General features: G+C 37.9%; 1 protein-coding gene across 2 annotated transcripts in view; it reads right to left on the bottom strand.

Annotated features, from left to right (window-relative positions):
* The window catches only part of NOVA1 (NOVA alternative splicing regulator 1), a 136,393-nt gene extending 113,253 nt beyond the window's left edge, over positions 1–23,140 (bottom strand). The window contains exons 1-2 of one of the 2 annotated variants that reach the window (XM_054275946.1): positions 22,382–23,140; positions 20,348–20,491 (exon numbers count right to left, since the gene is read on the bottom strand). In XM_054275946.1, the coding sequence (XP_054131921.1) occupies positions 20,348–20,491; positions 22,382–22,517 (280 nt within the window). In that variant the 5' untranslated portion in view covers positions 22,518–23,140. The remainder of the gene's footprint in view (positions 1–20,347; positions 20,492–22,381) is intronic. The other variant, XM_054275945.1, reaches the window with a different exon arrangement.
* Between the last annotated feature and the right edge of the window lie 3,750 nt (positions 23,141–26,890).

Here is a 26,890-nt window from a genome sequence, read left to right on the forward strand (position 1 = left end):
TGAAGTCCTTTCATATTTTCACAGAAGTATTTTTTTGGCTAACAAAGAACATGGAGATCTGCTATACTTTTTTTATACATCAGTTTTCCTTAAGCTTTTCAAAGGCTGTTTTCCTATGTGTACTGTAAAAAGGCACCATTGTTCTTCATTTCTTCCCGAGCCAGCATAAGTAATAACCAAAGGTAAAGTAAAATTTTAGAATAAAATAATAAAATTATTCCACTTAATCTGCAAACTTCTCTTCTTTTTTATCTATATAACCTTACAGATAACCCAAGAAACATATTTGCAATATATAATTCCTTGCTTATTTGAATATTCAGGACCTAACTGAAGTTCTTCACATTCTGAGCTAAATGACATGAGTTTTTCCTCTATTTATGTAACCTTCTCCTTGCTCATAAGTAAAGAGTTCTTCATGACCAACTACATAAAATACACACTTAAATTAAGAAAGTTTTTTTTTCTGAAACAGATGCTTTAGAATTTCAAATTCAGAACCACTCTTCATTTGTAATTGAATTACTTTTCACAAGGTGGAAAGTCCTCGAGAACTTGCAGGAGATAAGGGAGAAGGCAAGAGGAAAACAAAAATATTTCAGAAATCAACCCAGTATAGCACTTGCCTGAAAAATAAAGTTCACAGACCACTGAACAAGTACACACAACGAGAGGAAAGAAAACTAGTGTACAAGATGCCCACCAAGTGATGTGAAGCTCTCCACTTTGACTAGCAGCTTTATTCTAGGAAGTAAAATGCTGATGTTTGAATGATAAAGAAAAACAGGTAAAACAAAGGATAAATAGAGTGTGTTAAATTGAAAATATTTCTAGAAAAACAATAGTTACAATATTCAAAGGCAGTTCTCCTCCACATCAATCATCAATGAAAAAAACAGTTTCTTTTAAATGGAGCAAAGAGATTTAGTTCTCTATATTTTAAAGTATCATCTATCATAACTGTCATTAAAATAGCTTTTAAATTCAGGCAAGATTAAATGACAGTCACAAAGCAACTGCACCCTTTTAGTATTTACTTATCCTGATTGCTAATTAAAAACTAAAAATTAACATGACTGTTAAAAATACATGTGCTACACATATATACAGAGTAACTGCAAAGGTTTTATTAATTTTGTAGGTTATTCAAAGAAAACATAAAATCACTCCCCTAACTTCTGACTGCAACTGAGACATATGTTTTTGTGACAAAACTTATCAAACTCATTCTGTAAGCTTTATTTTGAAAAATGCCTTATAATGATGCTATTTCACATTTATTAATTTTCAGACAATGTCATATAAGAACAATGATTGGTATGTACATAAAACTTATCACATTCTTACACAAAGTTAATTCCAAAACGGTATTTGTCTCCTAAACAATGACTGGGGTAAACAGACTGTGCATAAACAGATTTTTATTTTGCATTTCTATCTGGGACAGTATATGGGAATCTTATGGGTTCCTACGCAATCAGTCAAGAGACAATAATTGTCTTCGGGAAGCGGGCAGAGATCAGGTTGTAGTGACAAAATCTAAAATATACTCAATCTCCCACCGCACATATTGTAAGGGAACCTTAAACTGTAAAATACTTTCAGCTGTAAAAATGGTACTAGCATCACTTACAACAAAAATCTGTAAGAACTTAGAACAGACAAACTTTCTGTTATACGCAGAAGTATCTATATTTAATAACCCCTCAGTTACAAATAAAGTAGAACTGAGCATGAAACATAATCTGAAAAAAATTTAATATAAATTTTATTACCAAATTCCTGTACTACAAAATCAGTGGTTGTTGTTTCTATTTCAATATGACTTTTGTTTCTCTTATTCAGCTAAGCACAGAAATTTAGATTACTAAAAAGTAAAGCTATAGTCACTCAGTTTAAGCTGATCAAATAAAAGTTTAAGGAAAAAAATGACTGACCTCTACAAAAAAAGTACTGTTAACAAAAGCTACTTTAGAACAAAAATGTCTTTTATTTAGAAAAGTTAAATAATTCTTATATCTAAAATACTAATCCAGTCAAAAAGCTAAACATTTCCCTGATCCTCAGCTTTAATGAACTTCCCTATATACCATTTGTCCTTTCACAAAATATCCTGATGTTGATTTCCTGAGATTCCAATTTAGAAGTTGGTAATTTTCACAAATCTTAAGCCAAGGAGTTTAGAATTCAAACAGCTGAGCATTGCTTGACTGAACTATTTTAACTGCTTTCTCTTTGCAGTTCCATTTTCTTGTCCTTTTTCTAGAAACCATAATCATTCAGGCAAACTCTGTGCATTACAGGGTGAACCACATTGCGAACAACAAAGAAAAAGCAAAGATATGGAAGTGACAAATAAGTCCTACCAGAACTCAAGAACAAAAAGGCAAGCTGTATCTTCTAACATAACACCACACTGCATATACATGGGCACATATCTCTCTCAAATAACCTAATTTTTACATTTGCACAGGCATGCAACGCCCATCCGAAATAAAAAGTTCTCTCCCTTTTTTGTAACGATTACTATGGCTACTGCTCAAAGCTTTATTTTGAAACTTGCTGAGACTGAGCTAGAGAAAGAGCTATTTCATCCCATGAGAGTCTTATTAGACAGGACCAAATTTTTAGAGTTAAAAAGCCACCCCTTTGATTCCTTGCCTCCCTGTGCAAAGGCAGTGCAGCAAATCAAAACCCATCTCCTCGCACACTCTGTCACCAAGGCAGTGGCAACAGTAGTACCACAGCAGAATCACCCAGAGCCCATAGATTACCTACAGTCAATGACAGTAAAAGACCTGAAGGAGGCAAAACTCTTAAACATGTGATCCTCTCCTCAGCGATCTGCTCATACTCAACTCTGGTAACATTTAATTACAAGATTAAAACCCCCATATCCACAGCCTTTTCACCTACCACAGAGGTAAACAGGAAACTGAACATCTGATGCCCTTCAACTACTTGAGTCTAAGTTTCACTGTTGCAGTTTAGGCTTGGGGTGGGGAGGTGGTGAGACAATTGATCACCTTTTCCATAGACAAATATTTATTACACTTAGCAAACCACAAATTGAAGCACAGAAAGGAAATCAGCTTTAAAATGGCTGAGGAGCATACAGAACATGAACAAAAATATAACCACAACACCACACAAAATAGTAGAAAGTATGGTTGATTTAAAGGTAACTGTGAACAGTCTAGAATGCCATGCTTAATTTCAACACAGTTTTCATTACCAATCAAACTGATGTTCAACTCACACATTATTAATTTATGAACTTGATCAGATATTCATGTGACACCCCACTCACAGTCACTTGACTTTTAAATCAGAACTTCTCAAAGCTAAAAAGTTACCTTAACAATACTTCTTTTTGTGAAAGGAACCACGCATTTCATGAAAAAAGGCTGAGAGCAAATCCCAGCGCTAATGAAGCCCTGCAATTTTTGAAGTTCCTACCTGTCTTTAAAAAGTCTTTCATAGAGTGGGGTTATGAATGATAGCTACCTGCAATAAACTGGAATTGGACTTAATGACCCAAAAGTATGACTGCAGAGTATCATGTTCTGTTAATAGTTCTGTCAAAAAGGACAGCAATTCTTATTTTTAAACTTCATTCTCTTATGAAGGAAAAAGATATTTCCCCTTTCCTTTGCTATCAAAGTCTCACCTTCCCACAAGCTTGTTTGAATAGTCTCATATAAACAGGCACTAAGCTTACTGGGCACATTTTCCTTTGTCACCCTTATCCTTTTTTATTTAGGACATCTCTTCAGTGAGTAAAGAGGTTTCAGACCTTTTCCACTGTGTTTCTCTTGTGGAGGAGCTTGGAACTGACAGCATCACCCCAGTTTTGGGGAATGTGGAAGGCATTAAAAGGGTAACGATTATGAGATTTTATGGATTTGTCTGGAAAGGCAACAGAGAAATGGAGTCCCTAAACTACAAAGTCCATTCCACACCTATTTTTTAATGTTTCACCTGAATTTCCTTCCCAAAAGATCTCTCACTGTTGCTTTCTAAACTATGCTCCTTTTGCATACCTAGCCTAGAACCACACCAACAATGTCTGTAGAGGAAAACAGATGAGGACCTAATCAGCCCCAAAAGCAGTAAATTGAATTAATTTTTGCAACCCTTAGTAATTGCCAGTACGTAAAGACAAAATTGAGTGAAGTTGTGGGTGTGTCTCTCAACCTTCTTATACATTTTTAGAAAGGCAAAATATTTGCACTACACAAAAAGAATAATAATCCTTGTGGTGGACTTTTATCTTGTCCAGCAGATAAAGCTCACCACAACGCTGCTCACCCACTCCCCCAGCAAAATGGGGGAAGAAAATACTAAGAGCAAACCAAGGAAAATCATGGGTCAAGATAAAAATATTACAGAAAGTAAATGAAAATAGGAAGAAAATAAAAAGCCCACAAAAAAGACAGAAAAGGACTTGGGGTTGCTGGTCAGGAGAACATGAGCCTGTTCATGCCCAGGTGACCAAGAAGAACAATGACATCCTGGCTTGCAACAGCAGGGCCAGGGAAGTGATAATTTCCCCATACTCAGCACTTGGCGAGGCTGCACCTCAAATCTTGTGCTCAGTTTTGGGCCCCTCACTACACAAAAGGCACTGAGTGGCAGGAGGGCGTCCAGAGAAGGGCAAAAGAGCTGGTGAAGGGTCTGGAACAAAGTCTTATGAAGAACAACTGAGTTTGCTGTGGCTGTTTAGCCTGGAGAAGCAGCAGCTCAGGGGAGACCTTAGAGCTCTCTACAACTGCCTGAATGCAGGTGGCACTCAGGTGGGAATTGAACTCTTCTCCCAGGCATCTATAGTGACCGGATAAGAGGAAATGGCCTCAAGCGGCACCCAGACAGGTTTAGATTAGATATCGGGAAAAAATTCTTCACAGAAAGGGTGTAAAGCACTGGAATGGACTGCCCAGAGGAGTGGTGGAGTCACTCTCCCTCCAAGTGTTTGAAAAATGTGGGAATGGTACTTTAGGACCTGATGGCTTGATGGTGAACATGGTGGTGCTGCTAGTGGGACAACAGTTGGATTTAAGTGTTTTTCAACCCTTATGATTCTGTGACTCAAACAGGTGACGCAAAGGCAATCACCAGTGTCCCCAGGCAGACCATTTCCCAGCCTCTCTCTGAGCAAAATACTAGCTGAACACTCCACTCCATTTTCTCTTCTTTTGCGAGGACCTTGTATGGCTTGGAGTAGCCTGAGACGGCTCAGGTTCTCCACCTGGCAACTTCTTTTTGCACACCCAGTCTTGTCACTGGGGAGATAGGCAGTCACAAACAGCAGGCCCTGCCACCACGCAAACACTGTTCAGCACGAGCTAAAACATGAGTGTATTTTACAACTCTAAAACCTGGCACCATCCAAGCTGCTATGAAAAGGAGAATTTAACTCCATCTCAGGCATAGCCAGTTGTACTCAAGAGTCTTGCTTTCCTCCCTTGACTTATCATGACCATATTCAGCTGCACTGTGGAATCCACAGGTATGTGGATTTTAACCACCATTAACAATTCTCAAGCACTCACGGCTAACAATATTTTTTACCCTAACAAAAAGGTGGGTAAGTTCTACATGGATGGAAAAAAAAAAAAAAAGCTATATGGAAAAAACAGACCTTCCTTCTTTCCTGACTCCATATACTTCATAAGCAAAAAATGTGACCATCCATCCATACCAACTGTATCTTTATTTTAAGAAAATCTTAGAATTCTGAAGTAGTTAGAAACACCTAAAATATTATGAGAAACATACACTAGTCAAAGATTCCATTAAAAGTACAGCAGCCTATAACTTTTAATTTATCAGAAACAGGCTTTTGCAAAGAAAAATGTCTGCTATCATTACCTACAGGTTCATCAGGGGGAATGAGCATAACAGAATTAACAGCTCTCAGCTGTAAAATTACTAATTCCAGTAATACAGTACATTAAACATGCCATTTGAGATATATGCCAACTTAAACTACCACATATGGCATACTATCTAATTATCACAGTTTGTGTTTTCATATGCAGAGCTGTTCTAGTTTTTAAACAATGTGTCAAAATGCAGTTTTTTCTGAAAACAGAAAATGCTATCTTTTTATAATACTAGTAGGTCAATATTGCAACTTTAATACGCACAAGTTAAAAGAAAAATTAAAAGAGAAAAAAAATACAATGGAAGAAGTCTCTGATGTTTCAGAATTGCTCTTAATTTCCCTATTATTAAAATATTTGGGTGCAAAATTAATTTTAAATTTTTTAAGAACATGTTTATCTAAAAGGGTATTTTCAATTTTTTTCTTCCTTTCAACTCTTTAATTCACCTATTGACACACTAAGTCTTAACTGACAATAAACAGACAAAACAATCAAGTTAGTCATTGCCCCAGTTTTGAATGTGAATAAAAAATACTGTGAAATAGCACGTGTACAGACATCAGTTGCAGTCAAGACAGACATCACTTGTGTTCCTTCATGTGCAATTTGACCTCACTCAGAACAATTGCTAGTGCAAAATCATACATTCTAATTCCAGTTTAGTACAAATCATGCCCTAAAATATTTGATTTCAGATTCCCCAGCTGGTGCTTCATGTCACTTCAGCTGTTCAGAGGGATTTTTTTTTAATGTTTCTTTGTGCAAATAAGCAAAGAGCTCGCACATAATTACCACGAAACATTATATAATCTTAATCTCTCCTTTTCCAACTCAAACAGGACCATGTATTTTTAGGCAATAAAAATCAAAATGTGCTAACAGCTAGCACCTTAATAGACAAATAACTTTGTAGCAGCCATTCCAAATACTTTTGTTTCTTGTCCCAGAGTAAAAAATAAAGGTATGCCACTCAGTCATCAAATGCCTTTTCCACTGTCTCCCTTAGTTCTCACAAACCGTAGGTGGTGTATTTGATAATTTCAACAGAAAGCAGATAATATCAAGACACCTTTGAACATACTGTCTTACTCTAAAAAACAGACTACACCACAAACACGAGAGTAATTATACATACAAGAATCTAATTAAACGTGCCTCCCAATTTTATCCAGTTTGAAATGAGCATAAAGTCCTTGAACCTGCAATTACCTTTAAAAAGGTTTCTATTAAGCTCGAATTTTAACACATGAAAAAATGATTTTTAATTTTTTTTCTGAAATAATTTGAAAGGCATTAGAATCTGAACACGAGATATTTTAGGTTGCTATTTTCAATAAACAAATAAGGACAATATTATTAAAAGTATAAAGACTTGTGTAAACAACCATACTACACAGAACATGGGAAAACCTTAAGTATTTAAATTTTCTTAATGACAAGCTGGAAGGTGAATAGACTTGATTTCTTCCATATATAATTCAAGTCTTCCCCAATAAAAAGTCCAAATAATCTTTCTAAAACATGAGTCAAAACACTTTATGTAATAATAACCAAAAATAGGGCAATTTGACTTCATGATTACTATTTTAAGCCAAAATGCAAATATATCCTTAGAGTTTATTTTTAGAAAGCTTTCCTGTGCCTTTTAGCATTTCCTATTAAAACTTTACAGAATCCTTCCCACTAATTGTTTAGATAATTTTTGATAATTCAGTCAGTTCCATACTTCATAAATTTTGATTTATACCTTTCAAAGCTAAAATCAGTCAAGTACATCAAAATAAAAGACAAAAAATAGTAGTTGTGGCAAGAGCAAATATTTACAAATGGAAGGAGACTTTAGAAAACGTTTACTTGGAAAGAATTAGTAACTGAATCTGGATTAGATCTAGCACTTCTTTTGAAATTGATCTTTTAGCAAGACTGGCATACACTAACATAGAGACAGTGTTTTTCTATATAGAATTACTGAAGAGATTTACAAATAGATTCAAGAGCCAATCTACACATAAAGATCAGAAAACCAGGCCATTTTGAAGCAAAGAATAAAAAATTCCAAAAAATTCTTGATTATATACACTAAATTTTTATCACTTGCTCTGCTTTTGACATTAGTAAAGGGTTACATATCTGCACTAAAATTTAAAAGGAAGTTTTAAAACAGTGTAGCTTTCCTTGCAAAGGGACCATGAACTAAAAGAAAATACTATGAAACTCTTACCCCAAAAGGGAAAATATGTATATTTAGCAAGTTCATACTGGCAATCTTTATAATATACTTATTTTTGATAAATATCTGAATATCTATTTATAAGTGAAAAGGCACCCTACATTATCCTTGCCAAAACACATGCATTATTCCTTTCTCCATAATTCCATTGACTATAATAGAATTGAATGTAGGAAGAAAGGCATATCCAAATACAGATTCAAACACCTCTAGCCAGATGAGAAAAGTTCAATTATAATTGTTTGCAAGCCCAGAAAATGGTGAGAACACAACTCTTCTCAGGGGAAAAGGCAACAGTAAATCTTAACTACCATAAATGAGCACCAGGGGGGAAAAAACCCCACAAAAAAAGCCAAAACAAAACATCCATCTGCTTCAAAAGGAAAGACAGAAGCCTTTCACCAAAAGACCTAAAGTAGAATCACACACTATATATATATATATATATATATATATATATATATATATATATATATATAAAATTCACTACTAATAATCTATCCCTATGTTTAAACACACACCACTTCAGGATTAAGCAGACTGGAGGTGTATTCCACCTTGCATAAATTCAATACTTACCTGAATTTAATGTTTGTATACAGAAACTGCTGGTATTATTACTGCCTTTGTACAAGCGTCTCCACTTACTCTTGAGGGAGGCAGCAGCAAATAGGAAAGAAATTATAATTTTCAGTCCTCATGCTTAAGAGACAAAAAAGAATTTTTATTTCTTTTTGCTTAAGGTACCCAAACTTCAGCAGTGGAAAAATGGAAGAACTGTACCTGGAGAACTGGAGAAATGCTCACCTCTAGGGGAATATTTTACCTCAAGCAAAACAAAGAATGGAAACAATTCATCAGGTTTTGATTGCATCCAAACATCTTCACCCCACCTAAAAACTGGAAATTTTACTTCTCTGAATTCATCAGTGATGGTTTCAATGGCAGAATCCCTATTCTGAAGAGCAAGTATAAAAGTAGCAGTAAAAAACTATTCATGTTAAAATGCTTATAAAATAAACTACTCATTCTTCAGCATTTACACATGCTGAACTACTACTACTAATTCAAATGATTTGTAGTAGGAAAACTTGGAGCTCCAAAAATAACTCAAAGACTAAAAATTGAAATTAAATACTTATTCAGACAACCACTGACTTCCCCAAATAAGCCGCACACACATGGTATTTTCTGGATTAAACACATATTTTTAATTATCTTCAGCATTCTAGCATGGCCCAGCCAGCAAGATTCCTTCATTTCCCCAGTGGAAGAGGGAAAACATTGGCAAAGTCTCGTATTTTGAAGCTGGCAACACAAGTTAATTTCTAACTTTTCTAACTTTCTATATTTCTAACACTGAGAAACGTCTATACAGCAATCCAATATGAAATCCTTTTCTTTTGAGAAAGAAATGGGGGAAATTATAACCCCTTAGAATCCAGCATGTGAAAATATAGTGTGAATACTACTGTACTCTAAAGGGATTAACACAAGAAAATCTTCTTAAAGCAGAGTGCAACTTTAGAAATTATTCAATATGGAATGATAAAATCTTCTCAAATTTTCTGAGATATACTACTATTTCCCATTACATAGAGACTTACCTATAAGAATTCTAGAATACCTACAGATACACTTGTTTCTTTTCGAACTGGAATCAATCACTTCAAAGTATGCCTTGGTTTGTCAATAAACTGCATCACAATTCAGCACATAATTATTAATAGCACTATTTCCTCTAAATCAGCATTGCAACATCACACCTCTTTCTAGACTTACTGAAGTAGGTCATCCTAAAAATACAAAATTTGATATAGTTCCTGAAATACTTGTAGTTTTAAGTACACTTGACTTGAATATCAGATGGCCATCATCAGCTTATCTGCACTCCCAAGTAACCATAGCTTGAAGTATGAAAACCTTGTAACACAAAACCAGTCCTACAAATGTACACTAATTTACACCAAAAATCCTGTATGCCTCCTTAGGATCCTTAACAGGGAAAACCCATCCAAACTAAGATGCATGCTTATAAGTACCAAGAGCATTAAGACCACCCACTCTGAACTCCTATGCTTCAATACTTCACAGGAAAAAAAAGTCCTTGGTTATCTTAGGAGCCCATATAACTATATGCATACTTTTGAGGAAAAGTCCATCAAGTCTTACTGCAGGTGAAATATTGCAGCCCTTGGCAAATTTTTGCAATCACTTCCGAAATTTTGTACCGGGAGAAATAAGGCACCCAAATCAGAACTAGTCAACCTAGTAAAAAGCAAAATTCTTAATAATAAACAACAAAAATCTTCAGACAGCCAATACAACATTGTGAAATTTTACAAGTAGAGACTTCTTTACAAAATAAAACAAAAAATTTTGCATGAGATGAAACTTCACATGTTCCTGGACTAGTCAACATGGAAAGCATGGTAGCCCCTTATACACCATATGATTCAATTGAAAAATAGACAAAGTGAATAAATGAAGAGAAGCTTCTTTTTCCTCATTCTGAGCATATTCATGTGTGTTGGAAAAGGGAAATATCAAGGTGATTTTGCAATAATGGATGACTAGATTTTGTGTCCCTATGTCCGCACCAAAGATTCCAGGAAGTGCTAAGCCAATAAAATGTGAAGGACAGAACTGAACTACTTCTGAACATCACAACTAACATTCTTTCAACCAGTAATTGCTATCAGACAAAAGAGCTGTTAGAAAAGATAATATAGAAACAATAGAATCTTGTTGTTACTAATCAACAAAACACCATTTAAAAAACTGGAATAAAAATAAGCTAGTTATAAATGTGTTGCTTAATTCAAACACCAACCTTGTTACCACTATCCATTCTATGTCTCCCAGACTAGAGGGCATAAAACATTTGCATAAACTGGAGGGGTTTGGTTTCCAAAGGTACAGGAAACCTAATGGGACAAATTAAATAGCTGCCCATTTAATTGATTTTCTACCATCAAGTGCATGCAAGACTAAAGTTCTGAGACTAGCAATTACACATATTTCTATATACACTCAAATATTTTTAACACTCTGATTTAAAATCAGAGGAACCAATTTTTCCTTCTAAATTCTAGCTATTCAGGGAAAGAACCATCTTTCTAGCTATGAATCAATAAATAAAAAAAAATTATTCATTAATAATTCATTCATAATATATCATGTTGGCACTTACTAGAACAGCTAGTCATAGATGTATCCATACAGAACTTAAAAATCTTATAAAATTATAAAGTATGTGCTTTATTATTGTTAAAAGTAGTGCAAATATTAGATGAGCACTTGGCATCACCAACATTAAAAAAAACCACAAAAACATATATCCCTAAAAGGAATCTTTGTAAAGTTAATACTTCTTTTTCTTTCTTCTTTGAGTATTTTCCTATGCTGAAAATTATATGTTATTTGATGAAGACTAATCTCAACAAAAAACTGGCAGACTTCAGTGTACTGCCGTGCACAGCAAAAGAATCAAAAGTAGGAAATCATATATGTATAAGGAATTCCTGGGAAATGCAAATTTTGCTTTAGATTGACAGTCGCCAAGTGTTCACCTAATAACGTTAAGTAGAAGACATACAAAGAATGAAGTGTGCACACACATGCAAGGCAGAAAACAAACCCCATACATGTTCTACATCTAACACTTGCAACAAATCATTTTTATAAAGCTTTAAGGCATCCAGTAGCAGCGTTTCATTGCAGATCTCTGAAAAATCAGCACAGACAGAATGCTGGAAGACCCTCTCTTTTTCCACAGAAGTTTTCTTCAAATCCAGGTCATAACTCCACTAAAAAGCCATCTATTTCCCTTTTTTTTTTTTTTTTTGGTGTTCCTCAGGAAAATTGTTGGTAGACTGCCAGATTACAATAAAACATAAATATTCTATAACTCCAGCTCAATACTGCTGCCAAAACAGTATCCATGGCAGCACCTGAACTGCTGCTGCTGCTTCTAGTTGTACTACAGACTACCCTACCTGCACTCTGGCACTCCCTAACACCAGATTACAGATGGGGACAAAACGTAAACCACTGTTAGATCAAGCACCAACACTGGCATATGGCCCAACTGGTCCTTCCTCCCCCTTCTCTCACAGCCATGACATTTCATAGCCCAACTCTTTTGGAATACACTCTGGTAACAGCTTTAATTTTGTAAGTACACTGGACGCTCAACAAAGCCAACTGAATGGACACGTGCCATTTCCTACTTTTCCAGTGCAAGACCTAATATATATATTTCCAATAATTCGTGTTATAAAAATAACAACTCCACCATTGTATATTCAGTTAAATATTTGTAATTTTTCATGTGTAATTTAAAAGCCAGAATTTAGAACACACTGGGAAGATGATAAATTGCTGCTGCACCTGCTTATCTGGTTCTCTACAGCGATTTTTTCCCCCTATTGCCAATGAAGAATCTAAACAGGACTAAAGTCACTACTTGAGAATGAAAAAATACATACAAATCTTCCAAGAGCTTTGGAGGTGTGCACTATGGTTCTTCATTCAAGCAAACAGGTGCCACTTTATCAAGTGGAGGAAAATAGTACAAATGTGTGAAGCTCTTTATGTGGGAAATTACAAGAGAGTTAAATGGCACTGAGCAAGGCACAAAAAGTGCTTTTAAAATAGAAACAAGGGAACATGCAGAGAACCTCAGTATCTAATTTAATTAATGATTGAGAATGCAAAGGCTCCAACTGGTGAAACATTAGCAGCAGCCATGAATTTCACTGTAGTTCTGTATAACAAGTAATCTTACCTGAGTGATTCTCAAAAAAATGTCAACACATCGATTGTATTTTTCATCTGATCCTGTCAATGCTGAGATGACAGGCCCTGCAGGATGCAGTGAGAGATCAACGATGAAAAACAGATGTTTAGTCTTCTCAAAATCAAAACCTATAAGACCAGGTAAATATGAAATTTTGTCCAAGATTCATACTCCTTTATATCCAACAAACGGTAATGTTACATGATGTTACACTTTAACATACATAAATTGACAAGAGTATCTCTCACTTACAAGGGATCTGACTCCAGGCCAATCATATCACCAATGTTTAACTTTAAACCTGGTCCCTAACATACTGCTCTTTCAAGAGCTATCTGGTCACACAACTAGTTACTCCCATCACCTACATCAACCTAGGTTCATGCTCATCAACCTGGAAGAAAGGTTCTCCAACCTTCCACAAAGGAGACTTTATTTTATCCATCAATTATGCAGAAAACTTAAACCTTACACAAATTTACTGCAATTCAGGAGTCAAGAAGAATGATAACTAGCTCAAGCAAAGAGTGATAAATCCATACTCAAAGGCTACAAAGCATGCTAGCATTGTACAGCTGGGAGCTGATTTCCATAGATGTATCTCCAAAGATTGCCTTAAACTGACATTTCAATCACATAAGTTCTTGCAAAGGAATTGCAATGCTTGGCTATTATCAAGAGCAGCACACCTAATAATAAGTAAACTCCAGTAAGATTCAACCATAATTATCAATACAACATGTTAGAGTGAAAACAAGATCATGGTGGATAGGAATTTAGATCTTGTGATTTTTATGTATAAAATATTTAATGTGTTTATCAAATACAGGGAAAATTTAAAGCAGAGTATTCTGAAAATCCTTTCTCTATTTTTAATCAAAATACAAGCAATGTAGTTGATCTTTATAATGCCATGAATAATCACAAGTTGGGATGGAGAAACCCCAAAATCAAAATAAAAATGGGATGGAACAAGCTACACAAATCTGTACTGGAACAGTTACGAAATCTCTAGGTTATAGTATAATTTGAGATTTCCTCTGGGAGAAAGAATATTACTCTGAATACCAGCGTGAGTTGTAAGGAACCTCCTATTTTCCTAAAGCTATGTCATGCAGTCAGAATGAAGACAGTCATATATCAACAGTAAATTAAAAACCTTGCACATGCACAGCACTCTAATTGATTCCATTTGCCAACATCAAATTCCAACTCTCCATGTTTCCATACTACTAGAAGTCCTTAACCACAAGACTGGGCTAAATAAAACAAGCACTAAGCATTCCCCACTACAGAACATAGTATACTACACCAGAAATTCATACCAGACACAGTTTAACTCTTTTCATTTACATACAATAGCTGTTACCAGAATAAGCAGAAATATTTTTACTAAATCCATTATAAACGTGACATTTAAAAACCACGTGCATCAGCTTCATTACTCAACAGATAAATCTGAGAAACAGGAAAAACATATTACAGTTTTAGACTGAAGTACGTTAAGGATTTTATGTTAGTGTCAAACAAATGCAATTAGAAAAACCAAAAGGCCTACCTAGAAACATGGCCATCAATAAGAGTCAGAAAAGCAGCCTTCCAATTTCTAATATGCACTGCGTTTTGTACCGTGACACTGCAGCCTCGGAGGGTCAGATTAATTAAGATCAACAGCAGCTGCAGTGCAACGTGAGAAGCACACGGCCACAGCTCTCACCAGTCCAGCCCAATTACCTGCAGCATTCCAGCACTGGGCAACCACGATACTCGTCACCAAGTCATTCATTCCCACTGGCCTACTGATAAATGCTAAGAAAAAAATAAACTCAAAGAGGGACTGGAAAGCTGACTGCACCGCTGCAAGATGCAACAATGATATTTGCCAGCCAAATCATTATAGAGGTTGCTTAACTTTATGTGAGAGCCGTGTCCAAAGAGAGAAATGTGATAACAACAAGGTGGTGCAAGCCCTCTTCCCCAACACTCTATGCTCCATTTCTGGAGGCCAGTCTGACAAATTCACTAAATCCAAGGTTTTCTTCCCTGGCCAAAAAAGCTACTGATCACTGACAAAAATTCTCCAGTCAGCTCCTGAGGACAGTATCTAAGCTAATGAAATTAACTAAAGAACAAACAAAGATCAAAGAGTACTTGAAAAAGACACTGCTTCGTACAGGTTGCATCCATTATGAAAAGCAAGCATGTGTTTTGTTTACTGCACAAGGGAGAAGAGGAAAACAGGAGATTCAGACATTCCCTGTTTATATTTTTTTTAAATATTATCTCTAACACCTATTCTCTACCAAAAATCCATTAAAACTTGGATCTACCTACAAAAAAACTATTAAATTATTGTATGGAAGTTTAAAACACTTCTTGAAAGGGAAAAACTTAAGTCTTGTTTATTTTTTTTTAAATAGTAACTGCTTTACAGAAATCCTGACTTTATCAAAAAACAATGCTGTTACTAGAAGCATCTTCATCTAGATAATCTTTCTAACCTACTAAAAATACTTTGTTTTCAATCATATTGAAACCTAGATAAAACCAATCTCAATGAAAATGCTGAAAATTTAAAACACAGCATTTCCATGTCATAACAGCTGTCCTCAACCTATTCTTTTTATTTTGACAACAAAGTTAGTTGTTAGCCTGTGTCATTTATTCAAGTTAGACTAACCATTCCAAATCCGTCAGGAGTTCTTATGAACCTTTCTATACAAGACAAAGACATAGCACTTTCTTGCAAACCAAAGCCATTTACTACATCAAAGTTGATTTACTCATTAACATGAATAAGTCCCTACAGGTAGAAAAAAATGAGTGCAAAATTTCTACTTTAACTTCTCAAAATTTCTCTAAGCCTACCAAATTACCATCTGCTAAATGATAGTACATAGAACAATGAACAAAGTTAGATATGTAACAATCTCAAGATGCTACTAAGTTACATAGTCAGCTTCAGCTTCCTTTTAAATGCAAAATACTACAGACCTGCTGGCTAACAAGCTAACTTTTTTTTTTAATTCCGTTTCTGTAACCAGGCAACAGACAACTGTCCAACTGAGAATTATCTCTCTGAACAGCTGGCAATCAACACTTGGGAATTTTTGGTGGTTGGTGTCTTTTTTTTTAAACTAGTACAAAGATGAGTGATTACTTTAAAAATCTATACAGCTCTAGATTCCACCTCTGAAATCTCTACTCAATATTTAGTAATTTCCTCAGCTCCATTATCCCTAAATTAACTCATATAAGTGTTTGCATCAGAATCTAAAAATCTTACATATATACTTATGGAGTATCTAATTAGCTCATGTCAACATTTCAAGAAAAAAAGTAGGATCAAGAAAAAAAATGAAATGCATTTATTGATGTATGACAAAGCCCTTCAAGGAACCAGCACAACAGACAGGTATTAACTAAAGCCATTCTGCTTCTAACACCACTACTCTTTTTGATAGCTGAAAAAGCAGTATTTCACTTCAACATTATTTCAAGCATTGATTTTTTTTAAACATTTCTTTCCTTACTAGAATTTTTTATTTTTAAGAGTTACCAATTAACATGATAAACTCTATTTCTATAAAGGAAATAATAATGGAGAGCTAAGCTTGATATATTACACCTTTCTCCTTCCTCGCAGTTTATAGGAGTAATGATGCAAAAGATTATTAATTATAAATTCCTGTAACTTAATGTGTTACTTATACATTCAACATTTTTGAAAGGTCTTTAAGAGTCAGAATAAGAGTTTTCAGAAGGGCACTGACATTATGATTGGCTATCTATTAGCTATCATAGCTATTATGATTAGACTATCTCCCATAACACATGAACGATTCAAAAAAATCTGATATTTAAACAGAAAACATCTAAAAACAGAAGTCCCTCGGTAAAAGCACAAAATAGCCACACATTACTTCATACACTGTCTGCATGAATGGGAGAGCAAATTCTCACCTTTTATATTCTCCAAACATTGATATAATTACTGACTAGAAATCTGCTATAAGACAAATACATCTAATATGTTGCTAAAACCAGTTAAATCTTATCCCCCATTTAATTATGCTTTGATTAATCTCTGCTCCTGATATGATCTCATTTAAGTACACCTACGACATCATATTCCAATAAATTGAAAAACACTGACCAAGTTCAAATTCACTCAAGCACCAAGCTCAGACCAGGCAAGATCCTGTTGCAAGATAAACAACACGATGTGATGTAACATAATTTTGTGCATGTGTGTGCATTTGTGAGACCGGGGCGGGAACGCAGAGAGGGAGGGACAGGGAGAGAGTCTGTGCACGAGAGAGAAAGAGAGAGAGTGCACGGCAGCATTCACAAGGGAGAAATATACATGGCCTGAGTGGCTTTGAGTCCTGTGCTCACTAAAATGCAGAATGAGAAACACATAAGCAATGACAGTTTCAGACAACAGAAATCATCTTTCTTCTATTATTCAAAAAAAACATACATCATAATAGCTTCAAAGAATAGCCACTTTCTTTATCAAGTTGGCTAAATCTGTATTTAATTTTTGAACCAAAATCTAGTAAGTCAATACACACTGTACTTTCTACGCAGAAGGATCAGCACCATTTAGCTTAAAAGTAGGACATATTTTGCCATTTTAATTTTATTTCTGCTAGTCTTGGGGGACATAGACAGAAAAGAATCAGAATATCCAAAGTCAAATTGCAGGAGTCCAGACAACATGAAAAAATCAGCAGGTAACCTGAAAAGAGAACAATAAATTGCGCACTCAAAAATAAAACTGTAGTGGACATTAATGTATTTGTATACTGCTTCCTATCTTGTAAACTAAAATGTTCAATGCAAAGCTGGTTTTTTTTTCAATTTCTTGTAATTAGAGCTGCCATATAATTCTTCAGTAATTATGTCACCTTTTGACGCACAAAAATAATTCCAACAGAAATCAGTCTGCATACTGAAGTCCTATATCACAGAGGGAAAAGAAAAAAACACTATTAGATCATAGGAACTACTCGTAGCTTCTGTATTACAAGCACCTTCCTCCTTTCCAAACAGGAACTTACTCACTTTTCTAAAACTTTTTGGAAATACAGAAAACTTTCATAGAAGCTTCAACGACACAACATTCCACAGCGAAACATACATTAAACATATTTGTAGTCACAAGCATCAGCGGTAAGGATCTATTAGGAAAACAGCAATTGTTTAGAAAACTTCATAAGAAAAATAAATCATAGCTTCATCTTAGCTCTTTCATAAGGCTTGTATTCCCTAATGTCATATGAGCAAGAGAGGCTGGAAGAAACCCAAAAGCCATCAGCTCAAGGAATGACAGGACCTCTGAATATTCCATGGGCTGGTGGTCAGACGCAAACAGAAATACTAACAAGAGCTAGCCACGCTGGAATCCATTTCCCATCCCTGCTCCATGCTTTAGCAGGTATCAGTCACCAACTTCCTGAAAACACTCACTTTGCATACGACACAACGTGGCTGCAAATTCAGGGCAGACTGAATGAAGTCGAACTGGAACTCTGTTTGCACCTGTTACTGTGAAAATGTTTGAGTGTCCCTGCCCTAGTTATTTGTATTGTTGCTGCTGATTTTAAGAGAGAATATGTTTATGTCACAAATGTTTTTCTCATTTCTAGCTTGCGATTTTTTATTTTTCAAAGGTTCTTCTGTTACTACTGCTGCATCTTTAGTTTCCCACACACACAAAAAAAAAGTAATTCTGACTTAATCCAAAAACAGAGGAACTATACTTGAGCACTGAACAAAAGATCTAATCTTTGGAGCATCCTTTCCAAGTGAGTGTAAATAAACTGTAGTAAAATGAAAAGGCTCATAATTTGGTATTTGGAATATTCTTCATAAACACCAATTTTCTGTAACATCCTTGCATATCTCATAACCCCTCATGTATAATGCAGAAAATCTATTTCATTTTCATCTATTGACAGTGAATTTAATTTGCTATTGCAGCTCTTTACCCAGATTATGTTATTAATTCTGCAATCAGGCTCTTTAGAATGCTTTATTTCTTCCAGGAGTTTTCACAATTCTACATTGATTTTTTTTATCCTAACATACCTTTCAAAAAAAGGATCATGTTTTTCCTACCTTCCTAAAAAAAAAAGTAAAAAAAAGCTTCAAAAACAACAAACACCAGTTCATAAGATGTAACTTCCAACAGAAAAAAAAAATCTACATTCAACACTTCAATCTCTGACTTTTAAGTATTATGAACTGCATTCAATACGGAGATGTACAACAGGTGCATTAGAATTTCCACATCAACAATCATATTGGTAAATAGACCAAAATATCTCTGTTAATGAAAAGTTATCCACCTCTGCCTGACTGTAAAGTCAGAGAACAGGAAAGCTAAATGCTCCAACATTTGTGCCCTGTTTACATCCATACCAACTGCCTTTGCTATTTTGTAGAATTCACTCTTGTTGAAATAGAGCAAATGCAAAGCAGCTCTTATTTTCCAAAAGAAAAAAGTCAGCAACAGCTAGTCAACTCAATTCTAAACCACCAGTTACTCTTCAAAAATAACAAAATCAAACCACAGAAGTGTCAGCTATGTTATTTTGCATCAGTTTTTAGAAAGTCCTCTAGAGCAAAGTTCAATTACAGAATGCTAATTTGTTCATCTTTCGGAAAAAATCCCCAATTATTCAACTGCAGAAGGTAAATCTTGTCTATCATTACATAAGACTCCCTCTTCAGAAATCTTATAAAGGAGGAATGCTAATTCAGGTATTTATTATTTTTATACTCAAATATAAAAAACTTTTCATGTGCACTAATACAGCTAATATAAAATGTTAATTTTTTTATTCATCCAAAGTATTTCAGTTTTATAATAGAGCTTTCTTCCACCATCATGATAAACACAATATAAAGAATATCTAAAGAGCAGCACTTGTCCTCTTTACTTCACTCCAGAGCCAATGAGCAAAGCAGTGAAGCAGAAAGAAGGTACATAATGGATTTAAAGTAAATGGCCCATTCTTTACGAGGCAGTCTCTCATTTTTACTCATTCTAGCTTAATTGTCATTATAATGTCTGGAAACTTCAAACGAACAATTATCTTTACGCCACCTGTCACATTGGTGCCTAAAAGCTAGATCTTTTAAAAATTAAAAAATAAAGCAGTCAATGTTAATGAAAATATTCTTTTGCAGAAATACTCTAAATTACTTTAAACTTATTTCAAGCAGTTAGCATCCAGTTCAGTCCATTCCACAAGCCAAAACAAACAGAATATTTATATTCACAATTGCACTTTGAAATATACTTTTCTGAGACAATGCCTCCTGCTGCACTTGACCATCAATATATGAAACACACTGAAATGTACATACATGCCGGAGAACTTAAAAATAAAAGAATTGGCTAATTTTTGCACCTACCTGGATAAAAATCTTTGGATTTAGACAGCTTGATGGTGGCCCCAGTCTCTTTCTGCAACTGAACAATTGTCTGTCCTCCCTTCCCAATTATAGATCCAGCAGCATAACTAGGTATGAGGACCTTTAGAAAATACTGGCCATCCTCTGAAAAATTGAGATATGCATGGTTAATATGGGTTATAAGTTGTCATTTTTCCTTCCCAGACCCACAAATAAACAAAAGGTAAAATCTTCAAACTCCTCCACTAATTCATGCATTTATATCTAACCAGTTGCGTCATTATACAAGACATGTTTAGGCTATGCCTTTGACAGTTTAAAATATCTACATTTATTCTAAGCACAGAACCTACAGAGGTTCCTTAATTCAGTTAAAGAATAATAATGCAATTATATTTCAAAGGTAGATTGCTTTTTTTTTTTTTTTGCAATGGTAACCACAGCATGCAGGAATGATCAGACCCCTTTAAAAAAACTACAGCCCTGCATGAAAACGTGGGTAGTGACAACTACAACCTTGCTTGGAAATACTGCAAAAGAAATGACAAAACCAGGAAAGAACGAATTGTAAATTCTAATGGGCTATTTGTTTGTCATTAGCAAACACATGAGAACAGCAATTAGCTATTGCTTGCATTCTTCTTAAGTGAGCAAAACGACTACTCTGCTACCAAATAACCCACCCAAAATGTGGGGTTTTATTCCAAGCATTTCAGCCACTGCCAAGAAAACAACTCAACATGGTGAGGATGGAATCACTTGCCTAAGTAATCCCCATGTATTCCTTTAGCACTTCTTAAGCGACAATGATCTCTTTTAAGCTCATTAATTAAAGGACACTAAGAAGAATTTTTCCCAATTGATCAAAAGCCTAAGTCACTTATTTTAAATACACTTAAAAGGTGACAAGATAGACAATGCCAGTCCTCTACCCACCACCAGCACTAAAGCACACCATCAAAACAGGAAAAAATATATAGAATGAATGGAGGGGAGAAAGAAAAAAAAGGATCCCAGTCAGATTTGGAAACTGCAAAATTTTCAGTACCCTCATGCCACAGCTAAATCCAGCTACACTGAAGTCTGAGGACGTTTCCATAACTGTCTCTGAAGAAGTGCGAGGCAACAGGGATACGCTGGTTCCCTAGACTTGTGTTCTCCCCAGCAATTATGGCAATGTCCCATTGGCACGGATATCAAAATATCATGAAACGTGTTTCATAAAGTTGGTTCTTTGGGGTTATTTTTACCCCTAAGCAGAAGAAACTATCGAAGTTCACAATACTTCTCTTCCCTGAGACTACAGAGCGTCTCAGTTAGTGCCTGTGTGTGACAGTGGTGCCCACCCGTATAGCTGGGGAACCATGCACTATGTATAGCCAAACCACTGCTCTCAACATTGGGCAAATAAATTCACCTCTGCCTCGGTGCATTGTTATGACGACTCCAGTGCAAACGGATAAAGGAGATGCTGGTCCCGTTATAACTCATCTCCTCCAGGAACAGCAGGATGTTAACTAGCGAGTCCCCGCAGCCGAGGGGCGACTCCCCCCGCCACCAGCCAGCCCTCGCCCCCGGCTCGGCACGGCAAACACACGCCGTGTACGCGCTGACAATGGAAGTGAGGCCAAGGAGGAGGAAAACGCACGGCAAGGCTGAAATTCAACTTGCGACCCCGAGGATGTGAAAGGAGGGAAGAGCGTTTGCCGTCTCCTTCCAGCTGCCATTTATTGTCGCCCATCCTTAAAACGGGCGAGGGAGATAGCCGGGCTGCGGGAGCCCCTTGTGCTCCCTCCTCGCCTCCGTAGGGTCACGGCTGTGCAGCCCCAGCGTGGATATTAAATAAAAAGACTGGTAGATGCTGAAAACCGACGCCATTTTGATGAATGATAACATTAGAGAAATGGGAATCTTTGGGCGCGGGGGGGGGGCTGGGGGATTGGAAGAGGCAGGCAGGCAGGTAGGGAAGCGGAGAGGTGGGTGGGTAGGGCGGGGGGGTGGGGGTGGGAGGGAGGTGACAGAGGATATACCCACCGCCCGTGTTGGTCCTCTTGGTGCTGCCGGCTTCAGGGGGGGCTTCAAGCGGTCTTTTCCGGGAGTCCGGCGGGTCCAGGTCTATGGGAACCCCGGTGTGGGTCCCGTTCTGCTGGATGGGAGCTGCCGCCATCATGTTTGCTGCTGCTCGGAGGAGAATTGTCTCTTCCCTTCTCTGGTGGGGGGGCAGGGAGGGAAGGGGGGAGGAGGAGGAGGAGGAGGAGGAGAAGGAAGGGGGTGGAGGAGGAGGAGGAGGGGAGGGGGCTTGTCCCGTTCTCTTGTCCTTTTCGAAAATGTAGAGCTAAGATCGGGATTGTCGAGGATGCTGCGCGCCTTGTTTATCTGGCACCCGGGGGGAGGGAAGGGAAAGGAGGGAGGGAAGCGGGCAGGACTGGACTGGAGGAGCAGCTGCAGTGCAGTGTCAGGAGATGAGGAGAAGGGAGACAGGGGAACGAGGGGGGCGAGAGAGGGAAAAGAAAGGGGGAGAGGAGAGGAGGGGAAAGAATGAAAAGAGTAAGACAGGAGGAGGAGAGGACAGAGTGAGTGGGAGAGGAGAGGAGAGGAGGGGAGAGAGTGAGTGGGAGAGGAGGGGAGAGAGAACGAGTGAGACAGAATCGGTGGGAAGGGAGGGAGGGAAGAAGGGAGGGGGAGAAGGAGGGAGCGAGCGGTGCAAATGGTGGGCGAGGGAGAGAGTAGGAGATGATTCACGCTGTTTCTGAGCCCCCTTCCGCCCCTGCCCGCCCCAGTGCCGCGCCTGACGCTGCGGCTCAGCTGCCCGCCGCCGCTGCCGGGCTCCCGTGCCCTCCCTCGCTGTCGGGCTGGCGTGCACGGGGGTGGAGAGGGGGATCGCTGCCGGGGTGGCGCGGCGCTGCTCGCCTCTAGCCCCGGCACCGCGGGCGCCTGCCTGGGGCCGGGGCCGCCACCCTCGGCTGCACCGCACAAACCCTAAAGGCAGGATAGGTTACAAACCATGGGAGGGGGCACAAGGACGGGGGTGTACGAGGGCAGGCGGGGGGGTGGGGGTGATGGGGGGGGGATGATAAAACAGAAGGGCGGGGTTTCCATGGGAGACAGGCGGGAGATGAGGCCAATGGGAACAAAAGAGAGAGAGGCTGGGATTGCAGCGTCTCGCCAATGCCGGCCGCGCTGGCGGAGCCGTTGTGGGGAGGCGGGGGCGGTTTAACCTCTGCGGCGGGGGCGGCGGCGGCGGCGGCGGCGGGGCGGGTGTGCGCGGGGGCCGCCGCGGGAGGGTCCCCGCCGGGATGCGGCGTCACCTGGGTTACGCGCTGCGCCTCGCAGGCCCGCAGCTGCGTGGGAGGAGGGCTGAGATCGCCCGAGCAGGCGGTGGGGTAGCGGGGACGTGTCCTCGGCGAGGCGGGCTGCAGCACTCGGCCCTTCCTCCGTCCCCGCCGGACAGCGCGGGTGCGGGCCCGGGGCAGCGCTGCCGCTCCGCGCTGGAGCCGCGGACGCGCCGGGCTGCATCGCGCAGGCTTGGGAAGAAATTAATAGATATTGTTGTTACGCTGTGACAGCCGGTCTAGCCGGAGCCGTGCGACACAAAGCCGCGTTGCTTACCTAAATATTTTTTAGAGAATTTAAAGATATTTCACTGCGGCGAAGGTTATTTCTGCTTACAAATCTCAAATTATTCAGGTGGAATATTAAAAGGTTGTAAGATTCGGGGGGGGGCGGGAGCGGGAGGCATGGCTCGGGGAATTGTCTGTGCACCAGGAAAGCATTTTTACTATTTCACTCTGCTATTTATTAATTCTTTTCCTTTGAAGAAAGTCTCAAACTGCTGTAACTGTGACGGTAGTGGTCAATTCTGGAGCATCAATTCCGTACAAAATTTAGGGACGTGTGTTTATTGCGCTACACCACGCTCTGTGCTAAATTCGTATTGATGTGTGTGTGTGCGCGGCATGGCTGCTGACTCGATTCCTCCTAATACACGGGCTTAAAACCTGGCTGTTAGTGGATGAAATCCAATTTCCATTCTAAGCTCCCTGGGAGACAGCCTTGGTTTTAGTAATCACTTACCATTAATACTGCCCCAAACAATTTTTAATACTTAAAATACACACATCATATATAATATATAGCACATCACCTCTGCTTATAAATTACAAGTCAGATAGGTAATGCATTATAGGATATTAAACAGTGCACATGCTAACATCTAAACAGGCTCCAGCCCAAATGCATTCACAAATTAAGGACTCAATCCAGCACTGTACATAGGAAACTTCCAATGAGTTCTTTGGGAATTGTGTCCCAGGAATGTGATATCTATCCTCCTTGCCAGCAGATGAAATAGATGCAGCAGATTCAGTAAAAATTTGATAGCATATATGGTCAGAAAAATGATTGTATAAAAATGGAGCTTTCTTACTCATCATATACCCCTTGTATCTAAGATACTCTGACTCATAATTGCTTAGTTTACTGACTGAAATAAAATTCTAGGCTTCTGTTACCTTGGCAGTTGCTGACACAATGATGGTACAGCAAACTGGGGACTGGTTCTAGCTCTTCCATTTTCTTTACTAAGTTACAGCCAAAGAATTTTATTAGTATTTGAGCCAGAAAGAGCACAGCATGACTTGTAAATCTCAGGTCCAGTTTGTTGGGTCATCAGTCCTAAGAGGCCTCTTTTTATTTGTAAACCAAGCAAATGTCTTGCAGAAACTTTTGAAGATAAAAATAAAAACCTGGATGTTCAAGTTAAGCCAGACCTGAGTCAATTTCCGCAGTGGAACTGGATAAATTATAACACTGCTCTCTTTATCTCACGGACTGTGTCTCATTCATCTGTAGCAACATTGAAACAAACAATTCCCTGGTTTTTAGACCACATCTGTTTTACTGTGTCCCCTGCACCAATTTTAATTATGTGACAGATCTGATTGGATTCAGCACCTGCAAGTCCTCCCTTTGGGATCTCCAATTAGCTTATAAAGCATTTACTTGATTGCATTCTTGAAACAAAAGTATCGTTTCATTCTAATGACAGAAATATTAAAGTGTAGAATAAAAAAAACTGTTTTAACGTGATAAGTGTCTATGTTGTTTGTGTATCTAGCTTCCATAAGCTTAGAGGAAAAAGTGGTAATCCTGAAACCTAATTTCCTCAGACTCAGCAGATGTCTGTCCTGTGTTAGCCTGTTTCTTTACTGACAGCTGTTTCACAAGTGCCTCCCCTCGTCTCTACAGAATGCCTTTTGTTTAATGATTTCCCTCTACATTATCTCTCATCCCACTTAGACAAGCTTTTTCAACTTTTCTAATAGTTTTAGAAGGTTTTGTTACAGTTTCAAGGAAGGTTTTTATTTGAAGAAAGCTTTAGCTAGGTAACTAACCTGTCAGCTAGTTTCTTAGTAACAGTTCTATTTAACTAGGCAGATAGCTGCCCGTCATAAACATTTCAACAAATACCGATTTAGCATTAAGGAAATTTTCAATTATTACAGCTATGCTTCAGAATATGCGCTTTTTTCTCCTTATTTAATTGCTTGCAGCGGTGATTATGAAGGTCTAAGGGGGAATATCACATTAAGTGAAGCCCTCTAGTGGCAGAGGTCACTTGGAGTTTAAAGCAAGCTGGGTCTTTGTCATGGGTTGGGGCAGTGAAAGGAACAGCTTTCAGCAAAATGCAGGCAACTCCCCTGCATTGTTCATGGTCTGAAGCATGAGTGAAAATAGTTGTGGCGGCCTGTAATACCACCGTGCTACCTCTCTGTTGTAATATCTGTGCAGAAAGTACTGATGGAAAATATTAAAAAGTGTTTATCAGTAGAGTTTTCCTCTTTTTCCAAGTCTGTCATCTGTTGTTCATCTTTTCTGTTTTCAGCCAGCTCCAGACTGGCATACCTGACCAGAGGTTTTTCAAACAGTTGTGGGATCTTGATTTCTTTCCTGTCTGCATCAGTCCTATCCCACTGTATAATATATTCTGTAACTTCAGTGAGAGGTTGTTCAGAGATGACATGGAGTACAAATTCCATTTGCCAGCTTTATTTCTAAAATAATTCTCAGTTGCTGGAGATATGGATGGTAGCATTTAAATTAATCCCTCCCACAAACATGAAACCTATGCTTAGAATTGAAAGGGATTAGGAACTGGGATAAATTAAGCATATATATTAACAAATAGAAATCTGCATAATAACTCAGGTGAAGTTTTAGTGAACATCACTTAATCTGATAAAGTCTACTTTGTGGAACAAGACTCAATCTCCTGTTTCTTTTAGAGGTGATGGATAGTTCTCATCTGACTAACAGAATGAGGAGTTCATTTTTCCCCTTATGGGAAATATGACAGAGTCCAATAATCATTAGATGAAAAACGATACCTCTTAAACATCCTGGCTAGGTAAAAGAAAACAGATTCTGTCTTTGTCCAAAAGGACTGGCAACTTTTTATTACTGGATGGTTGCTGTGACTCCTGTAAACTTTGGCTTCACTAAATTACAGTTAGTGATGAACTCAGAAGATTCATTCAAGTCTTT

This window comes from Melozone crissalis, unplaced genomic scaffold (assembly GCF_028551555.1).
Source record: "Melozone crissalis strain CALT ecotype California unplaced genomic scaffold, PUWL_Pcris_2 ptg000018l_1, whole genome shotgun sequence".
Classification (NCBI taxonomy): Eukaryota; Metazoa; Chordata; class Aves; order Passeriformes; family Passerellidae; genus Melozone; species Melozone crissalis.